This window comes from Zootoca vivipara, chromosome 7 (genome assembly GCF_965207765.1).
Source record: "Zootoca vivipara chromosome 7, rZooViv2.hap1.1, whole genome shotgun sequence".
NCBI classification, from domain to species: domain Eukaryota; kingdom Metazoa; phylum Chordata; class Lepidosauria; order Squamata; family Lacertidae; genus Zootoca; species Zootoca vivipara.
The window spans coordinates 72920670-72942458 of record NC_142590.1 but is presented as its reverse complement, the minus strand read 5'-3'; the positions used below and the strand labels follow the sequence as shown (position 1 = coordinate 72942458).

The 21789-nt window shown below is 42.9% G+C and overlaps 1 protein-coding gene and 1 non-coding gene across 4 annotated transcripts in view; one reads left to right on the top strand and one right to left on the bottom strand.

The window, feature by feature from the left end:
• PLCG1 (phospholipase C gamma 1) overlaps positions 1-21538 on the bottom strand; it is a 90428-nt gene extending 68890 nt beyond the window's left edge. The window contains exon 1 of one of the 3 annotated variants that reach the window (XM_035122998.3): positions 20553-21538. In XM_035122998.3, coding sequence (XP_034978889.2) covers positions 20553-20754 — 202 coding nt within the window. In that variant the 5' untranslated portion in view covers positions 20755-21538. The remainder of the gene's footprint in view (positions 1-20552) is intronic. The other 2 variants (XM_035122995.3, XM_035122996.3) reach the window with 2 other exon arrangements.
• Positions 13338-13444, top strand: LOC148685132 (U6 spliceosomal RNA). The gene has a single exon (XR_015951234.1). It is a non-coding gene; the product is annotated as a U6 spliceosomal RNA (small nuclear RNA).
• Positions 21539-21789: the final 251 nt, after the last annotated feature.

Below are 21789 nucleotides of genomic sequence, written 5' to 3'. Positions count from 1 at the left end.
GAATAGAATTGTCCTAGCTTTAACTGACTTTAATAATAATAATAATAATAATAACAACAACAACAACAACAATACCAGTAACACTCCCCATTCCTGTAGGGATGTATTGAAGTTCTTTATCATCTGCTAGTGACTAATCTGGCCTCAGTCATGAAAATTGCCACAGAACCACAAACCCCACCCAGCCATCAGCCCAATACTCTCCAGGCCAGTGGAGTGAGCCACAAGCTGATAAAGGATGCTCTGTAAATGGTTTTGTGATTCCAGTCAGCAGAAAGCAGCCAATTTCTTCCTCAGCATGAATTAAAAGACCGCCTGGATTAGACCATCTGGGTACCAAAACCCTTCAGTTGCAATTCTTCATCTTCTGCAATGATGTACTTATACACACACACACACACACACACACTCAAACCCAAAAGTGGAGCAATAACCAGGACAGAATGTGGAAGGGCACTGGCGGCGGGAGGCCTCATTAGGGAAAGCGTGCCTCAGTTTAAGAACAGTTTCAGTTTAAGAACGGACTTCCGGAACGGATTAAGTTCGTAAACCGAAGTACCACTGTATATGTAGAGCAAAAGGGGGGAAATGTTGTAAACACTGGTGCCAAATGGAAAAAAAAGCAAAAAGCAGAACTGAACCAATTCCATTGGAAATAGTCGTAAATAACCATTCCTCATTCCCCAGGGAACCTGCTTTGGATCCCTATTATGACTAAGGATCTGGGGGGACCAACCATAGCTCCAGTGCAGCCTGAAATGCCCCCTCTTATTGATTTCTTCCCTCCTTCAACCTACCCCAATAACTCCTCTGATAATATCCCAAGCCCTGCCTTGATCCCCGATTCTTCCCCTTCACCCCCTGGACTTCAAGTGCCATCAGTCACAGCAGAAAGTCCAAACAGTAATTGCCATATGAGTTTCTGTTTGGTTGTCAGAAGTCTCCGTGAACAAGGGTCTCCTTGAGTTTCCAGCATCCCCACTAGGTGTGGTCATGAACAGACAGCAATCTCTTGATTTGCTATGTTAATTAACATGTGTTTTGGTGATAGGAAGCCATGGTCTTTATACAGGCCCAAAGTGACAGAATTACGCTTCTTGATAAACTGGAATTCCCCTTGGAAGTTTCCTTGCTGAAAAATGACCACTTTCAAGTCAACAGCAGAGTCTCTTGGGTGATCTGACCCCTTCCCCACAGGTTTCTGAACGCTGCCTTTTTTTGAAGCGACGTTCGTTATTTCTGCATAGAGAATGGCCTGTTCTGGCCGATTATGTCAAGAATGCAGGAACTGATGGGGAGCTGTCGCCTATATCATGTTGTAAGACGAGCAGGTAGATAAACCCTGCCGATTTTAGGTCCTTGAAAGAGTGTTGCTTGAGCAGATACAGGGACAGAGCTGGTCGTGTGGGTTTGTTGCAAGCTTTGGTCCCTGTTTTTGGATCTCTCTCATGTAGCCTGCTGCTTCTGGAGAATAACTATTTTATAAGGGGCCTGTCATAAGCAACAAGGAATTCCTGAAAAAGGAATTGCCCAAATCATTCATGATACAGTGGAATATTTTTAGCTGGGAGCTGTAGATGACAACAAATGAAACTGCATCACAGGGCTTGGCTATATATAACAGACCTTGTAGTATATTCTGGTTGGAAGTGAGAAGCATGTACAGCAGTCAGGGGCATCTGGTGTAAGGTGGTAAATATCTATTGTGTCCAGAAGTGGCGACAAAGTGAGTCTGACCCCCCAAACCACACCTGCTGGTTATAACATTGATGGTGCTTTCTCCTTGTACAGTGGTACCTCTGGTTGCGGAAATGACCCATTCTGGGGTGCCGTTCGCACCCCGAAAAGTCTGCAACTAGAGCAGCGCTTCTGCACAAGCGGGAGTGCGATAGAGCGCTTCTGCACATGTGCGAAGCGCACAGAACGCCTCTGCGCTTGCGGCGAAACCCGGAAGTGTATCCCGGAAGAATACACTTCTGGGTTTGCCGCATTCGCAAGCTGAAAAGACACAACATGAACCTAACGCAACACGAGGTATGACTGTACTTGCATTGATTCTGATGCCAACAAAGAATGGAATTTCATTTCCACAATCCAATAACATTTTAAAAAACACCAAAAATTTTGTTTTATCTGTTTATGATGGTCACACATCAGTTTATTGTTTTTCTAGTGACATAATTTAGGATTTGAGTGCACAGTAATCTGGCAGGCCCTTAAAAATATACAGTGGAACCTCGGTTTATGAACACCTCGGTTTACAAATTTTCGGTTTACGAACGCCGCAGACCCATCTGGAACGGATTAATTCACTTTCATTATTTTCAATGGGAAAGTTCACTTCAGTTTATGAACGCTTAAGTTTATGAACAGACTTCCGGAACCAATTGTGTTCATAAACCGAGGTACCACTGTAACTGTATTTTGCACCACCAGGAATCACAGAAAATACATTGTGGGGCATTGAAGGGGGGGGGAAGGTGGCTAATAAGCTGAACATACCCTTCGTTGTCTCTGAAAAATCTTTTCCGTTGAAAGCTTGCCATGCCGGCAGAATAATTTGCTGAAAGGAAGTCTCATGTGATCACCCTAGCATGTCATCCTATCTGAACTGCTGCTTTGGGAGCCAGATTATTTTATCCAAAGAGCAGCTAAGCAAGATATATGGGCTCATAATGCTCCCTGCTTCTCCCATCAATTTCAGAGCCACATCAATAAACTTGAATTGCTGTCTGCTAATTATGCCGTAATCTAGTCTTCTTCTTATTTTAAATATCAGCTTCAAACTGGAACCATGTAGACCAGCTGAGAAAATCTAATTGATTTGAAAAGATGCATCTTGTTTATTTTCTGTCTGACCAAGAAATCTATCTGCAGTCAAAGTGAGCCATCTCACTTAGTGTGATCGGTTTTGTTCTGTATTTAGATTTTTGCAAAAGGATGCATTATTGAGAAATTAACCTACAACTGTACGTGGATTGGTGCACCCCATGCAACCAGTTGTTTAATTGTGCATTTAACATCAGAGGAGCAGACTACACACAATACTATACTTCCAAGAGATGCATGCAGCAACATACCACCAATGGAATGCTTATGGTAGCAAACAACTTCACCAGGTCCAAGACAGAGCTGGATAAATTCAGGGGAGGGGAAAAAATAAGTTCCTCTCCAGTTGTCTCTGTTGTGGCCTATTGTGCCAAGACATTTTTGCCACTTGCCACCTACTACCACAACAAAATAACAAAATGAAACAAAATAACAATAAAAAATAACCACAATCAGTCAGAACAGGACTCAGGCTAAATTTTTTTTTTAAAAAAAATTGCAACCCAAATCTGACTTTCCTATTTATGCAATGATCACACCTTGAGCCATTCTCCTCTTCCTCAACCCCAAATGCTAGAAGAAAAATTCAGAGGAGGAAAGGGTGGAGAGGAGATGGACCTGCCCCCACAAACTCTCTCACACCAGCAAATCTTCTTAACAGCGTAACCTGTATAATTCTCTGCGCAGGATGTAACACTAACCAGATATGAGAAAGGTGTCTCAGAGGACAAAGATCAATTGATAATGAGAAACTGACACAGTTCTTCCCCCTCGGCACCCAAGACGTTTAAGAGCTGCAGTTGGGGGGTGGGCAGCAATGGGAGATGAGAAAATGCAGGATCAAAAGTCGTTCTTTAAAAAGTGGGGCTGCTGTTTGAACCACAAACAGCCTTTTGGCCCAAACTAAAGTCTGGATATATCAATATATTACAGGAATAAACTGTGCACTCTCACACCAGCAAGGAAATTATGTGGCACAATATACTGGTAAGGTGGATAGATAACTGCATCTAAATTAGTAATGCAAAGATGGAAATGCCAGACATCTACATTCAGATTGCTAGAAAAGGCCCAAAGGACCGCCCCCCCATCCCATAAACACAGAGCTTTCCCCCCTACATCTTCTGCCTTAGATCCTAGTGCCTAAATTTTAAAATATGTCCGATTGTTATATCTACTTTGAATGAGTAAATTTGTGATATAAGAAGCAGCTGCTGGTGTTTTCTAAAAAGGAAATAAAGTTAAGCATTTAACAAATAATCACATTCATTGTGCGCATAAACAGCAGAGAGCTGCATGCTATGAAGCCAAGATCATTGCTTTTTCCTGGACCAGCTTTCAGTTTACAAGGAGCTCCTTTAGGAGGAGAGAAATACAGTACCTTTACTACCAAGTACAGTACGTTTTCCCTCCCAAGCTGCAATGCAACGCACTGCCCAACAATTCGTTTGGTCCTTCTATAAAAGTTTTTAAAAAGCTATTGGGAAAATTTGATACGTTTGACAAAGATTGCATTAATGCATTATTCGGAGTATCTGCACATACAAAAGCAAAGGTCCAGTCAGCATTAAGAACTATTGAGTCCCCCTGATTTAAACGGGAAAGTTCAGACTTGAATCTCACCCCTTTAAAAACAGTGGATTTTTAAAATCCGTGCTTAATTTTTGCCTATATATATACATCATTCTCTCTTTGCGTGTTTATTTCACTTGACTCCTTTTAGCTGCTGTGATACTGCGGTCAGTTTAAAAGAACTAACAATAAATGGTGGTTTATCCTTACAAGATCAACCCTAGACGAGCCTTACTACTGTTCCTGCCCCTACCAGAAAGAGATTTCCCTTCAGTTTTCAGCAATCTCCCTCTATTTGTTTGATTAACAGGAGACTCAGCATAGACAAATGGAAGCTTTCATACAATACACAATTAATTTAGAGAGTCTACAGCCACAAGATGTGATGACAGCTGCTGGCTTTATGTATTTTAAAATGGGGGTTTAAGATAAATTCATGAAGGATTGATCTACCAATAACTACTAGTCATGATGTGGCCAAATGGAACTTCTGTGTTCAGAGGCCAAAGTACCATTGAATACCACTTGCTAGGAGGCAACAGTGAGAGTCAAATTTTGCCTTAACACGCTGCCTATAGGTTTCCCAGAAGAATCTACAGTAGACCCTCGGGTTACATTACTCTCGAGTAATGTAAACTTCGGGTTGCAAAAGTGGCAAACCCAGAAGTATGTTTCCAGGTTTTGCCACTTGCGCATATGCAGAAGCGCTCTGCATGCCGTGCACATGTGCAGAAGTGGTACCTCTAGTTACGGATTTTTTGGGGTGTGCACGGAACCCAGGAACGAATTAAATTTGTATCCAGAGGGTCCACTGTAGTTAGGTTTAGGTTTATTAAATTTATATACAGTGGTGTCTCGACTTACGAATTTAATCTGTTCCGAAGGCACCTTCGTAGGTCGAAAAGCGCCATTGGAAACGCGATTTCCCATAGGAATGCATTGGAAACGGAAAAATTCGTAAGTCGAAGCAACCTCATCTAAAAATTCGTAAGTCGAAAAAGCCCTATCTAAAACCACCGCGGTTTCCATTCGGATGTTGAAAAAATCATAAGTGTGCAGCCATTTGCCTCATTCGTAAGTTGAAAATTTCAGTTGTCGAGTCATTCGTAAGTCGAGGTACCACTGTACTGCTTCTCCCCCCTCCCGGTGTCCCGAAGTGATATACAGTATAACAAAGTTTTAAAAGACGAAGATAAAGTCACATAAATATATTACAAACTATTTTAACAATGTGGTATCATATCATATCATTGGTTGATCAATCTGGGACACAGGATGATAAGACTAGACAGACCATCGGTCTGATTCAGGAAGACTCATTATGTTCTCATAGTTTCCACTTAAGTACTATATGAAATCAATATGCAGGAAATACATAGGAAAGGAGACGGTATCTAATTCTAAAGAGAAGAAATGGTGATAAAATCTACAATCTGGTGCACAGCACATGGTAAACTCTTATGGAAACCCTGTATCAGTCCATGCAGACGACTGAACACTTACAACCAGAAAAATTGTAAGCAACTTGTCCAAACAGCACAGAAATAAAGATAAAGGGAATAGAAGAAGCTTTACTGCTCTTTTTTCTCTCTCTCTCCACTTTGATTTTGTTTTTTTTTTTCAGAATCAGGTTAAAAGGTTTCATGATAATAGTGCTGTTTACACTGAACTTGAACTTCGTGCTCTTTCATTTAAAATGCAGAAACAAATAAACAGAGCTCTAAAAATCCAAGTTTAAAATACTCCAGCTACGCCTTTCTGCTTCTTCCTGTAATAGGTTCCAGCTCTCTGCTGGACTGTCTACCAAATGGCAGATGAAAGGTTCAAACTAAGTACAGTACACTCACAATGAAAGCTTTAGATCTGAAGGGATGCTCTGGCAAGAAGAAAACAGAGAAAATCCTAGAGTTTAACTGGTATCTCTCCAGCACGGCCAAGTCCATTTTTTATTACAAAACTTTTAGATCTTTACTGTTCCCGAAACAAACAAACAAAAAACAACATCCCGGAGCCGCAAGTACTTAGCACAAAAGCACCAATCTGTCAAGTCATAATTAAACGCATGTTCACAGTACTCGGGCGGGCTGTTAGTGTGGTCTGCGTCCAAACAGGACAGAGGTGAAAATGGCCACAATATCTCAATGTCAGCAGAAAATAATTCAAAGCATTGTTTGAGGCTTCCTGGGTGGTCCTGCACTTCCCTCCCCATTCCATGTCTTCTTTTGCCTTAGGATCACCTTCCTGGCCTCAGATCTCTCTGCCCCCTTCCCCAGCCCTTGGAAAACTACAGGCTGATCTAAATTCAGTTTCATGGTTTTATCAGGCAAGTGTGTCATCACGACCCCTCTGGCACAATTTGTTAAAACAGATGACATACTTTTGCCTGAGGAACACTGGAGCTACAAACCAACTTGTAAGGTAGGCCAATGGTTATCATTCCCAGGTTCCATGGAGCAGGGCTGAGGCTGAAAGAAAGCAGGAATTTTTGATATAACTGTAAAAAAACTACTCTGAAATTTTATTATTCCTAAAACGAAACCTTCCTCTGGTTGTAAATATTAAGATTATACCAGCAAGAATGAGTATTTTCTGTAAATAAAGAGAGAGAGAGAGAGAGAGAGAGAGAGAGAGAGAGAGAGAGAGAGAGAGAGAGAGAGATTTAAATCAAGTCTTACTGACTAGTGATTTTAATTGTGATTTAAATCAATTTGATTTAAATCAAATCCACCCTGCTTTTCATCACCAGTTTATTCCACCGTGTGGATTCACAGTAGACTTGAGTTGCAAACCAACCGCTTTATCTCCTTCTTCCTTAGCAACTACCGTATGTGACACCAAGCCAAAAGGGACAACAGCAGGTATATGGTATGTTACCGATGTGCCTCCCTGGGGCAGATGACTTTCACATGGATGGATGTGCAAAGATCCAAGCTTAATGCAGAAATAGAGATTCTGGCATCCTTTGAAGAATCACCTCTGGTGGCTTACCATTGGGTGCCAGTAAAAAGTATTCTGTAATATACCAATGCCACAATCCCATGAGACCTCAGGAATTACTTAGCAATTTAATCATTACAGCTTGAATTGAGGTGGGCAAGACCTACATATAAAAGACTGGCTGAACTGAGCCTGGAATACGTTGAATATCATAAAATCCATGCACTAGTGAAGCTTAGAAAAGGTAGGGCAGGGGTAAATATATACTGAATTGGATTTTATTTTGTGGAAATTTCTTTTTCAGTAAAATACAGTTATATGGGTGTATTATGGCAGAGGGTAGCCAATGGGGTGCCTTCTAGATCAGGCATCCCCAAACTGCGGCCCTCCAGATGTTTTGGCCTACCACTCCCATGATCCCTAGCTAACAGGACCAGTGTTTGGGGAAGATGGGAATTGTAGTTCAAAACATCTGGAGGGCCGAAATTTGGGGATGCCTGTTCTAGATGTTGTTGGACTGCATCTCCTATGATCCCTGGCCACTGGCTATGCTAGCTGAGGCTGATGGGAGTTGCAGTCTAACATCTGTAAGGCACTACACTGGCTACCCTCGTTTTATGGCTTCTCAAAAGCTTATGTTGCTAGTACACAGCCTCTTGATTCTATGGCACTATCTCTGCTAAAAGACCAACCCCTGCCATAAGAAGCAACCTGCTGAAGACCTTCCTCAACTACCTTCTTTGGTTTCTTGAAAATACTATGGGGAAAGACAATTTCATTCTCCTTTTTTCCTGCTAGCCTTCCAATGCCAGGAGAAGGGAGTGTTGTTTTTCAGAAGCCATTGAGGTGCTCTGGTTCGTAGAAGGCTTCCCTGGCTGTGTTACTGAGTTCTTTGTACAGTGGAACCTCGGTTTATGAACACCTCGGTTTATGAATTTTCGGTTTATGAACACCGCGGACCCATCTGGAACGGATTAATTCATTTTCCATTACTTTCAAGGGGAAAGTTCGCTTCAGTTTATGAACACTTCAGTTTATGAACAGACTTCCGGAACCAATTACACCCATGCTTCAGTTTATGAACGCTTCAGTTTAAGTATTCCGCGGACCCATCTGGAACGGATTAATCCACTTTCCATTATTTTCAATGGGAAAGTTTGCTTCAGTTTATGAACGCTTCAGTTTAAGTACCCCGCGGACCGTCTGGAACGGATTAATCCACTTTCCATTACTTTCAATGGGAAAGTTTGCTTCAGTTTATGAACGCTTCAGTTTATGAACAGACTTCCGGAACCAATTGTGTTCATAAACCGAGGTACCACTGTAACTGCTGGTTTTGTTCACTGTCCCAGCTGCTTAATTTGTTGCCTGTGTATTGTCTATGTTTTATTCTTACGTCTTTGGCTTTAATGCTATTTGCAGCTTCACAGAGGCTTTGATTCAAAAAGCGGGATGCAGATATTCAGAAACAACAATGTCCTATACACTGATAAGTGGGAAGATCTGCCCCTGTTGCAATGAAAAATCTCTTCATTTTCCACTCCCTTTAGAAAAGGGAAACCCCAGAGCAGTGGTTCCCAACAGGTGGTCCGCGGACCCCCAGGGGTCCGTGAGCTATGCCAGAGGGGTCTGCAAGATGCTATTAGAATAAAAAATATATTAAATATATTTCGTATGATAACAGATTTTTTGTTTTGGCCGCTACCTGCATGAGCAGAGTCTAGCGCAAAACTAGAATTAGATGAGGCAGTAGTTCTGCTGTATGCCGTTAGGTGGCGCTTTACAAACACTACTGTTTTGCAAAGAGGCAGCGCGCGCATTCTACTAATGCTCACCTCCCCAAGATGCTTTGCGCGTGTCGGCTTCATTTGTGCGCTACTGCGCAGGTACCCTATCTTCTCCATTCCCCTCCCTCCTCCCTGGACTCTTATAAAAAGACTCTTTATTTGGCTCTCACTTTTTAATTTTAGGATTAGGAATTAATGGGGGTCCTTGTCACAATAGCAGCTCGATGAGGGGTCCTCGAGAAAATTTTGTTGGGAACCCCTGCCCCAGAGCATTGTGCCACTGCAAAGGATTGCCACAGCAGAGCACAGAATGGGTCGAACCATTGGTATGTCAATGCCAATGGTCCAAAGGGACAAGAATGGTCCAGGTCCAATGAGCTGTCTGCTTCCCCTACCAACATGTCATCAGATCCTATGCGCTGCTGCATAGTTTTCACTGTTGTTAATCTCTCTTGTCTCTCGCCGCCACTGCCTCGCCCCTCCACGAGAGGACAGAGAGAGCAATTTTCAGTTGCAGATGAAGCAACATTAATTCTAACACTTCCAGTCATTATGTCTGTAAGATAATTTCCTCCATCATCATAGTGTGTGTGTGTGTGTGTGTTTAAAAGAGTGTGTGCGCATGCCACAATTGAAAGAGGTGGTTGTGGGATTTGAGCACCGTAATTACCAATCCCCAGAAGTCCGTTGGCAGCAGAAAGTGCACGCAGGAATCCCACAGAGGGACAGCAAAGTGGCTTGCTCTGGATCAACAGGTGAAGAGCAATTTATCAAAAGGAAAGCTGCTCTGTTAAGCATCGTATCCGTGGTTGGCTGGGCAGGGGGGTAGGGTGGGGGAAGACAAAAAGTACACTTCAAAAAAAAATATATACAGAAGCACTGCAGTTTTTGAGATTCCAAAAATCCTGAGCTCTCTTTCTGTTAGGCACGTGCTCTCCAAACAAATCACATACAAATGTGTATGCGTGCGCGCACACACAGAGAGGCAATGGTAAAGTGGTTTTTTGGCTTTCCATCGCCATCTGGCACCTCTCCCAGTATGAAAACAGGGGGGGGGGAATCCATCCCAGCAGCTGCCTTCAGCCTGTATCTTCCAACTGAGATAGAACCCACCTCCTCTCTTCCTCTCCAGTATCTGCACCACTTTCCATATTAGACAGAGATACTATTTACGCCTACATTTATGTAACCAACACACATGGCCATTTGCCAGAGAGAACACATGACTCTTAGTTGGCCTTATGAGGAACATATACACATTTCCATACTTCTTCCTACATATTAGGAACAGGGAGAACTGGGAAGAAATTATGGGACACAAAGTCACAAATCTTGCAATCTTCTTCACAGGATTTTAATTTGAGAGGAAGCCTTGTGCGGATCAGCAGGGCTGACTTCTGAGTCAGCAAAAGATTGGGCTGTATGGTTAATAAAGAAGCAATATTGTCCATTGGCACAGAGTCAGATTTGAAAGGGTTATTCTGTTAGTCACTATTTCACAACCTCAGCATCCCACAGAGAACAAGAGTCTTCTTCTAAGGGAGAACTATGCTGCAACCCACTTTGCATATTAAAAAAAGACTAGAAGTCATTTACCTGGCATTGTTCCAGAATTCAAAAAGATTAGTGCAGGTTCGAAATCTGTAGTTAAAAGTTTTGAAAGATTCAGTTCAATATCTTGATTCAAAATGGCAACCAACTGAATACAAGTGCAGATGAAAACCTGCTCTTTGATGTCAGAAACCACCATGCAAACTTTGCGTAAGGTATCTTAAGAGGTGCCAAAATGTGTGGAAAACAATTGACTTTCCAAAACTTACAGGTAAAGGGAACTGTTCAGTGCATTTTACGCTGCTTTCCCAAAGCTCAATGTGGCTTAAAGACTAGAGTAAGATTCAATAATAATTTAAGCCACAAGAACAGGCATGTTATGAACATGTCCAAGAAATCTTAACACACATACCACAACATCTTGAAAGGCCAGGAATTGGACTTTTTCAATCAAATTGCAACCATTATTCAGTAGTGTGGGTTGGGTTGTTAGAAGGTACCAAATCCTGACACATTGCAAATGCAACCCTATTGGGAACAAGCTTTGCTATCTTCTTCTTCAGTGAAATACACAAACTATGGTCCTTCAGACCACTGAAAGCAACCTCCAGGTTGAAGGAGTTCAGAAATGGGACAATGGGTGGGGAAATTACTCGATGTGGCTAAAGAAAGACAAACAAGAATCTAACAAAGGTATTGCGACTGGGTCATTTGGGAGGAAAGCACCTTATTGTTTTTAGAGTTAGTTTGCTATTTCTGCTCTCTTCAGCTATAGTCTTTCTTCAGATGCATTAACCGAAGGAAATATGGTCAACAGAAAACCCAAGAAAATTGATTAAAGTACTTTAGTATATTCTTGAACTATTCTTCTTGCTTGCTCAGATGGAGAATGGAGAGTGGGCATAGAAACATCTGTAGGATAAAGCTAAGAGTCACTTTGCCTCTGGTCCCACCCACCTTGAGCTTGCAAACCCCTGGAAGACTTCCTGAAAAAGTTCTCTACCCTGCATTAAAAAGTAGATATTCTTACAAGAACTATATTAGCAGCATCCAGAAAAGGGAGGAGGACTCAGATGACACTCAATACTAAGCAGCATTTTAAACTCTGCCTTAGACTCAGATGTTGAAAAACAAAACAAACCAAAAACACCTCTGTTTTTAAAATATGCAAGGACACTTAAAAGGAAGTTTCCTAATGCATATTTTATTTGACCTGTAACTGATTACAGAACATCTGCTAAGAGGTTTCAGCCAGTCTCACAAAGAAGAAAGTTTCTGCTTGCTTAAGAGGTTTCCACAGTGTTTGGAGAACAGCAACTTGAGACCACTCATCTGGCAGTCAGGACCCACAGCTGCCTACAGCAGCGTTTTATGGCTAATATTATTTGGTCAGTGCAGGATTCATAACTGCTTCATTTTAACTTTTGTGCTGGCTTTCTTTTGTACAGACTCAGCTGGAGGCTTGCATAATTCACCCGGTTTCCCACAATACAAGCACTCTGAGACGTCTTCCATCACCCACTCAATTCTCGCAAGCAGCAAATAGGATTCTTGACAGCAAGACGTTTTTTGCTCTGGGAGTAAAGAAAGGGAATGGTCATAGTTTGGAGGCCCAAGAACAAACAACAGTGAGCTTCAGGATAACATGCTGCCTCCTTCCCTTCTCCACAGTTGTATCTTGCTTTGAGGACAAACTATGGCTGATGCAAACCATGGTTTACCATATACAGACAAAAAAGTATCTTGTTGCAAATTAGAAGCAGAATTGCTTAATCTCCTCCCTTGACATACAGCAGGAGGGGAGGAGGGAGCGTACACACTTGCCACTCATACCCAATCCATCATCTCAATTCAGCCATGCTCTTTTACATCACAGAAGATACAAATGGAAGATAACTTTAGCTCAGCGATAGGAAGCCTGTAGCCCTCCTGATGCAGCTGAACTCCAGCCAGCATACCCAATTGTGGAGGATCATGGGAATTGTAGTTCAGCAGCGTCTGGATGAACACAGGCTAGCCACCCCTGTTAAGATGAACTACTGAAAATGGAAGCCTAGCATATTCTGTAAAGGACAGGACCAAAGGTCTCCACAATCTTCCAATGCAATCAACACACCCAGCAACAAAGCGCAAATGCAGTGACAAACTGGCCCAGCAATGCACACGAAGAGTGTGGAAAAATAATACAGTACTCCTATTTTAAAATAAGTGGTGCTACTTCCAGTCTGTTGCTATAGTGATGAAGGGCCCAGCAGAGCAGAGAATGGCTCAAAATGATCCGGCAATCAAGCAAGTGAGATGCACTGTTACGAGAGATATGGATTCTGCAGCCAGTTGCACAGTAAAGTGGCAATTGATTTATTGAAGAGAAGACCCTCTTGCTTGCTTTCTGCTCCTGTGCATCCTTGTCTCGGCTAAGTGCTTGGCTGGGCATCTTGCATGGAGTAGCCTTACAAAAGGTTCTCTTAAGAGTAAGCACAGCACATGTAGACCTGTGTATGGATGTTCATCATTAATGTGGGGCTGTCCTGCAGCCAAACAGGCCACAGCACTGCTTTTAATGATTTAATGAAGCATCATGAATACTCTGCAGGCCTCTTCCCTCAACTATAAGGGGAAGGAGGACAATACCTTGTGGGGCACCAAAACAGATACAGCTGTGTGCTCGCTTCGGCAGCACATATACTAAAATTGGAACGATACAGAGAAGATTAGCATGGCCCCTGCGCAAGGATGACACGCAAATTCGTGAAGCGTTCCATTTAAAAAAAAAAAAAAGGTTCCGGTTTCCGCCGGCAGGAATGGCGGACCTGTTTTCCATCCCTCTGACCTTCGTAAGGAATTTGGCGGTTGCTAGGGGAGTAAATGGCAACCCCCTACCCTCTCCGGGGGTTACGGAGAGGGGCCGCTGGCCCGCGATGCCCCCAGACCCACTCCGACTGTTTATGGAGTGGGGGGAGCTTGGGCTGAAAAGCACTTACGAGGGCCAGGACTCCCGGACGCTAATCTGCATGGCGGGGATTTCCATGGTTAAAGAAGATAATTAGGCTTAAATCTATGGACATACTTCAGAAGGAGGGGAAGAAGCGCTGTTTACTGCTGAGAAATCTATGCTGCTGAGGGAGAGGAGTTAAAGGCTGTATATCATCTGGAAGAAAGATTGATGGGGACGGAGCGATAAGGGAATGGAGTTTTATTTTTCTCCATATGAGTTACTTCGTACCTTCCCAGACGCGATGTCCTGGCTTGTTTGGAGTGAAAGAGAAGTAAAAGACTGTGTGAGTTGAACTTTATAAACTGTTGTTACTGAGCATATTTTTTAAAGATGTGGAGTTGCCGATGAGAAAAGCCCCCCCCCCTAGTCGGACGGAAGGAGTCCTGGACGCGTTCGGAGGATTTATGAGCTGTGACGCACTTTGAATTGGAGCAGCGACCTGAAGCTAAGTTCAGCTATAGGGCAAGGAGATCCATTAATTTACCAAGAGTTTATGGTTTGATGTTTGGGTCTTCTGCCTGGAAAAGCTGTAAATTTTATAAAGATCGTTAATCTTCATGGCTATGAGAGAAAACGAAAGTGATTTGAGCTTTTTAAGATGGCGCTGCTTCGACGCAACAGGGAGCTCCAGACTAAGAAGATTTATGGGGAGGCTGGACTGATTAACCCACACAGGAGAAAGAACATTTGTGAAACCTCGTTTGATATTTATCTCAGCAGCTGGGAAACAATCGGTTGAAAGTGGAAAACATCTATGTGACTGTAAGGGGAAGATCTGGATTATTATGAACTTGGAGGACGATTTGAACTTTAGAAAAAAGACGGCAGTGGACGGTTGCGAGGAATCCCCAATTTCTTGAAGCATGGGAACCCAAATAAAAAATTCTTGAGACGATTTGGCATAACATTCGGTTTGATTGATATATATATGTGTATAATTTGAAATAATGAATGTGATTAATTGGTTTTAATTGGAAAATTAATAAAATATATTTTTTTAAAAAAAAACAAAACAGATACAGCTGCACTGGCCCTTGGACTACTATTTCCACTGGAATCAGTTAATACATGCACGTGTAAACTAGCCTTGAAACCACAGTTCACAGTTTCCTCCTTTAGAAGACCTCCCCTTACTCCAGATTCTAGTTGCAGACCTATGGGCCATCCTCATGGATATTCCTCACCTCGGCAAGCAAGCAATTCTTTGCAAGGGAAATCATTAATCTGACACACATCTTGAAAAGTTCCCTGTGATCAAAGTGCTAAGCATAGCCATTGGATAGGTGGATAGCATTTGTACTGCTCTACAGCACTGACATACAATGCTTCATGGCCTTTATTCAAGCATTTTTGGCCACATTCACACATAACACTAAGTCAGAAAACATTGGTCAGGGCCACGGCCTTTTCAGCTCTGGCCCCAGCCTGGTAGAATGCCCTACCACAGGAGATCAGGGCCCTGCGGGATTTGACATCTTTCCGCAGGGCCTGCAAGATGGAGCTGTTCCGCCTGGCCTTTGGGCTAGACTAAGTCTAACCACCCACCCCATTCATTCATTCATTTGATGGAACCCCTTATACGGGATCTGAATATAAATTTTCCCTCAGCTCTTTTTTCTGGCCCATGTAGACCCCGGTGAATATATGATGTTTTCCCCCCTTATGGGTTTGATCTATAGGCTACCACTAAAACGAGGCTGCATTTTAAACTGTATTCTAACTTATATTTTAATCAACTGTTTTTGTTTTGTTTATAATGTTTTTACTGTATTTATATTCAGTGTTAGCTGCCCTGAGCCTGGTCTTGGCTCGGGAGGGCGGGGTATAAATAAAGATTTATTATTATTATTATTATTATCCATTAAACCATACTTTGCACAGTCTGCATCCTGGTGCATACAGACCACATACTCCCTTCCTCGCTTTAACAAGTGGGAGGTGGGAATCAGAAGCCACTAGTTTTGTCTGAACACAGGGTTTGTTCCACCCAAAAAATTATGGTCACTAAACCAACAGCAAGCCGTGGCTTCAAAACAGCTAGTGATCACAGTGGTTTGAGCAAAACAAACCATGATCCTAGATTCGGAAATAATGCTAAACTAACTATTTCATGGTCATCTCTACTCCTCCACTCATGGAATTGAAAGCAAAACAACTATGAGAAAGAGAAATAGGGCCAAATCAATCACAGCTCAATGCTGCAAAGAAGGAAAATTACACCCCACACTGATGCCTACAAATAAACCTCAATGACAATAATGAAGAGATGCGAAGGATGCATCCCCGTTTCAATCTCTTTCTCTGGAAATCTGCCCTGTTGCCTGCTCCCTACCCCCACCCCCCACCCCAAATTAATGCACATGAAGCTTGGATAGAGATATTAAATTAGTATGATTAAAGGCCCAACTCGCAGGGTTTACAAAAGGATTACAGCTAATCAATCCACCATCCTGCAGAGGGGGAAAAACATTTGCTTGCAAGGCTGATAAATTGGTGACTAATAGTTAATCTCTAGAGATTAGCATTTCTTATTTTGTCATTTCCAGGAGGGGTAGCTGTGATAGTCTACTTCAGAAACAAAAAAAAAGAGCAAGAGGAAAAAGCACTTTAAAAATAAGCAAATTTATTGTGGCAGAGCCCACTGACTCAGATGCATGAACTGTTGTCTTTAATTGGTGAAGATTATGTGTATATATATATTTAATCTCTCTCACTCACAAACATGTACAAAAGGGGGGTGTAAACAGTGAGGTCCAAAAGCATGAAATCTCATAAACTGTATTCTTACATTTCAGTGTTCTTTCTGTTTCTATTTACACACACACACACACACACACACACATACAAATAAATGTTATGCCACAATGTATCAATCTGTCTTGAAGGTGCCACAAGACCTTTTGCTGAGTGAAATCTAGCTCAAGGAAAGAGGGAAAAGAGTGTGTTGCTATCTCAATTGCTCACTACCTAGATTTTATATGGCATGAGATTCAAGCACCCCAGACCTCCACATTTCATGGATGAAGGACCTCCCTGCAGAGGCAAAAGGGGAATAAATTAGACTGAAGAGTTGTCAACTCCCTCTCTACATTCCAGAGCACATGGCAGCAGAAGGTACTGGTTAAAAAAAAAAGGCAGGTAATACATTTGTATTACATGGGATACTGCAGTCTTTACGACCTAACAATGAATGAAAGTTTATTGAGGAAGATCTATGAATTAAGTTGGAAAATATACAGACAGTGTATCTGACAGAGGAACTTAGCCTTGAAAATAAATCCAAAAAAAGTTACTGGTGCAGTGAACTTTATCTAGCCAATCTTTATCTAGCCAATCTACCTTACTCATTAATCGTGCAGTCACTGCAGAAAAAAATACCTTCCATTTCACATAATCTTCCTTGTCTTGTCACCTGGATACAAATATTACTCACCTCAGAGAACCAGACAATTAACTGTTTCCTGCTGCAGGAATTACACACTTCGAACTTGCACTGAAAGCTTTTAAAAGCTTTACTTTCCCCTTTGCTTTTAAAAAAAGGTGTTACAATTTAAATTTTAGAATCTCCCCCCAAAAAATAATTATAAAAACATTTCAAGGGAATATTCAAACTTGAGAATGTGCAAGACAGAAACCAGTTGCCATGGTTTCTCAATCACTTGAGAAAAACAGGAAATATCTTTTCCTCTTGCAGCTCTGATGTATCAACAGGGCAAGTGGGAAAATTGTGGGATGGTTAGGTGATCATGACTACCTATGTCATCAGGAAGGAGGGGAATGTTTACAACACAATGCATTTAAAAAAAAAGTTTTTCTTGCATTGGCAAGTGTCTATACAAATCTGTGCACCATAGTTTGAGCTAAGGGGATATTGGAATTATATGCATGCCAAACATTTGTACAGTGGTACCTCTGGTTAAAAACTTAATTCGTTCTGGAGGTCTGTTCTTAACCTGAGGTACCACTTTAGCTAATGGGGTCTCCTGCTGCTGCCGCGCCGTCACCACACGATTTCTGTTCTCATCCTGAAGCAAAGTTCTTAACCCGAGGTACTATTTCTGGGTTAGCGGAGTCTGTAACCTGGAGCGTCTGTAACCTGAAGCGTCTGTAACCCGAGGTACCACAGCACTACCCTTTGAGGGTGATACAGAATCCACCATCAGGCCGAGTAAGCTTGCTTTCGGTAAAACGTGAACACCTGCAATACCTTTTTCAACAGCAATGGCTGGCCCAGTTTAATAATGGCACCTTACAAATGTATGACATGGGCCTTATCTATCTATTTATTAATCATCAGGAAAGCATAATTGATTCCCCCCCCCTTACACAGACATACACACCCCTACATTTTTTCTAACATACAAGTACCCTGCTGGATCGGAATAAAGGTCTCACCCATCTTCCTGTTCCTCAGTGTTTCTCAGAAACCAGATCTTTCTCAAAAGTCAACTAGCAAGGTATGAAGATAATAACCACCCATCACCATTTATGTATTTAATTTATTTGTAAAATTTATATCCTGCCCTTTATCACCAAGTGATCTCTGGGTGGGTGGCAACCATAAAAAATACAGAACTTCATAAAATCAACCAACGCATTAAAACAGAAGCAACATTGCACAGTTCAGACATTCACCTCCTTTCCTCAGTACACACCAGAACCTTTTTAGAGGATTACGTCCCCAAAGACTTGACAGAAAAGTTTTCGAATAGTGATGAAAAATAACTAAAGTTGGTGGCAGCTATACATCAAGAAGGCTGTTCCATCACCAGGGTGCCATCACCGAGAAGGCTCTGTCCCATAGATTTCACATGGCAATGCTATGACAAGCAGTAGCTCTTAAAATCACAGCCAGGACAATACAGACAGGGAGGCACTTCAGATAACTCGTCCTAACCATTCAGGGCTTTGTATGTCAGAATCTTGAATAAGGCTTGGCGGTATGAAATATGGATCTTAGGTTATGTGATCCTGAGCAGAAACCCCCCCCCCCAAAAATGTGGTATTCAGCGTTCACTGCCCCTGAACCCAAAGGTTCTATTTACCCATTATAGATAACCACCACTGATAAACCATGAGTTTATCTACTCTGCAGTATATTTTAGAAAGACTGTTCTCTGTGCATTTGGACACCTCTTAAGAAATTTTGCACGATGGTTCCTGAGATCGAGAAGCAGGATATTGTCCATGTTTGGGATACAATTGGATGCTTTTACAAATCAAGATGGCAGACAGAACCATTCAAATCTCCCCTGGATTTACCACTGATTTCTAAACTGATTCTCTCTCTCTCCCCCCCCCCCCGTTTTATAATTCCACTGGGCATGAGACTCCTAGTCTCCTACAAAGTTAAGCCCACAAACATCTCCGCATTGTGGAGTAGGGAATGCCATAAATTATGTGTTGTAGGAAGAGAAGTATTTTCATATCCTCAGAATAATCCCATAGGATAAACTGGGCTGAGATATACTTACTGGCCCAAGATCGGCCAGTAACCTTTGCACCAGAGGAAGAACACAGCAGAATTCAGCAGCCCTATTATGAATATGCACTAGGCATTCTGAATACATCACACCCATTATGGTGTGGCTGCACTGGTTGCTGAATTGCTCCCAAATCCAATTTAAAGTGCTGGTTATGACATAAACTTTTTCATGGCTTGGGACTTTTAGAAGACATCTGAAGGCAGCCCTGTTTAGGGAAGCTTTTAATATCTGAAGGACTATTGTATTTTAATATTTTGTTGGAAGCTGCCCAGAGTGGCTGGGGAAACCCAGCCAGATGGGCAGGGCATACATTATTATTACTGTATCATCATCATCATTAGAACCCCAAAAGCTCACTGGCGGCTGTTCCTGCAATAATGAGCCCCAAAATAGTTATCTGAGGCCATTCTCTGGGAGAAAAGAGACAGGGCCTTTTCAGTGGCAGACTCCCCTTTGTGGAATGGTCACCTCAGGAAAACTCAGTGACATTTACATCAACAGTCAATGTTTGTCCTACTAGGACAATTTCGAGGTTCTTGCTGCTATTTTCATGGGCAATCGCTTGGGTTTGGAGGTGGTTATCCTTTTGGTGAATGGGAAGGATTTTTTTCTTTTCTTTTTAAGGCACTATAATTGTTGGTCACTTGTAATATATATTACCACTGTAAATGATGTTGGATTTTTCTTTGTATAAGCCACCATGGAGCAAGTTGCTCTGGGACAGTTCTTGCACAAAACAACTCATAAAATAACCCAAGCCTATGTTATGCTCCTAGGACTAGGATGGGGAAGCTGTGACCCTCCAGCTGTTGGGGCCCCAGACGTTGTTGGACTGCAACTCCCATCATCCCCGACTATTGTCTATGCTGGCTGGGGCTGATGGGAGTTGGAGTCCGACAACAAGGTTGCAGGCTCACCATTGCTGCCCTAGAACAAATGACTCTTACAAAAAGTAGGCTTGTAAATCACCACTAGCCAGTCATCGCCATAGTGAGTAAGGACTTCCCCAGGTGACCAGTCTGGGATTTTCCCCTTACCCATTTTTTAAGCCCATTTGTATGCTAAACATTTGTGGATTTGCAAAACCAAGAAAGCATTACATGAGGGCAGGGGTGAATTAATATGCATGCATCTGTTAATTTATTAAGACCATCAGCTGCACCCCCTACATTAGAGGGAGAGTTCATTAATTGACTTGCAAGTAAGTCCAGTTGTGGCAAATGGAGTTTCTTCCCTAGAGTTTCCCCCCCCCCCCCGCTTCCAGGACTGCAGCCTCAACCCCCGAAGAACTATAAAGCGTAAAAAAAAATGTATGAAAACGCTCATCACATTCCACTCAAGCGCTGCTCCCTAAAATGTGTGTGTGTGTGTGTTTTTATAAGCCAGGCAACTTACTTGCGCCTTCGATTTTGTCCGATCCCCTGGTCCAAATGATCTGCCTGGTCTCCAGCTTCACCTGGAACGTTTTCCTTTCTGGCCTTTGGGACTTCTTGGAGTAAAACAAAGTCATCACGGTGCCCACTTCCAAGCTCCTGGAGAGGTGAACCACTTCGGCTTCGCTTGGGTTGCAGGGTCCATTGGTAAAAACAGACGCCATGGTGGCTTCCCAAGTCCTTTTTCTTCTCTCTTTCTCTCGCCCCCCCCCTCGGGTTCAGCAAACGCTGGGCGAATGAAGGTGGGGAAAGGGGGTAGAAAACTTCCCAAACAAAAGAAAGAGTTCAAACGCTTCTTCTACACACCAAAGCTGGAAGGAAAAGGGGGGAAGGGGGGGACCGGGTTGTGGATTTATTTATTTTTTCAACTCCACACCAACATCCTCCGAGCCTTTTCCAGTCGAGAAGCAACGAATTTCAAATCTTGGGAAGCCGTCCCTCCAGGGAAGGAGCCAGGATGCCACCACCGACCAGTGTTTATAATGCGAACGGGAGGGAAGAGGCGAACTCCTTAGCCCCGGTCGGTGGGCGCCCTCTTGGGAACCAGCAGCTCTTCGATCCCCGAAAACGAGAGAAAATCGCCCCTCTCCCCTTCGCGATCATGCACCATTTTTCCTCTGCTTGCTTTCTTTCCTTTCTTCGTTCCTTTTTGGGGTTTTACCCACCCACCCACCTCTCCGCGTCTTCTCGAGTCTTTTAAAACGAAAGCGAGCAGAAAGGGAATCGGGCCGGATGGTGCGGCGGCGGCGCGGGAGGTAAGAAAAAAAAACCAAATATGCATAAAAATATAACTCCAAGTCGGTCTTCCCCAAGCACAAGCAAGGCTGGCCGGGGGCTAGAAAGGGCTGGCTGCGATCGGGGGCGGAGAGGAGGGCTCTGGCAACCCCCGCAGCCTTGCTCCCTCCCCCCTGCGACTGCCCCTCTTATCCCCGCCCCCGTTCCCTCTCCTCCTCCTCCTCCTCCTCCTCCGTCAGCCCCCTTTGGCGCTGCCTCGACTCTGCAGGCAGATCTCTCTCTCTCGGAATCGATCAGAGACAGGCTGATAAAGATCTCCCTAGAGCTCAGCAAGTAATGGCTGGAAGTAGCGGGAGGAGGAAAATCTCCAGTAATCGGAATCCATTGCACATTCTTAAATGACTCTTTTTGTGTCATGCTTTGCAGGCAGCAACGTATGCAAGGTCGGGGTGAGGGGGGGGGGG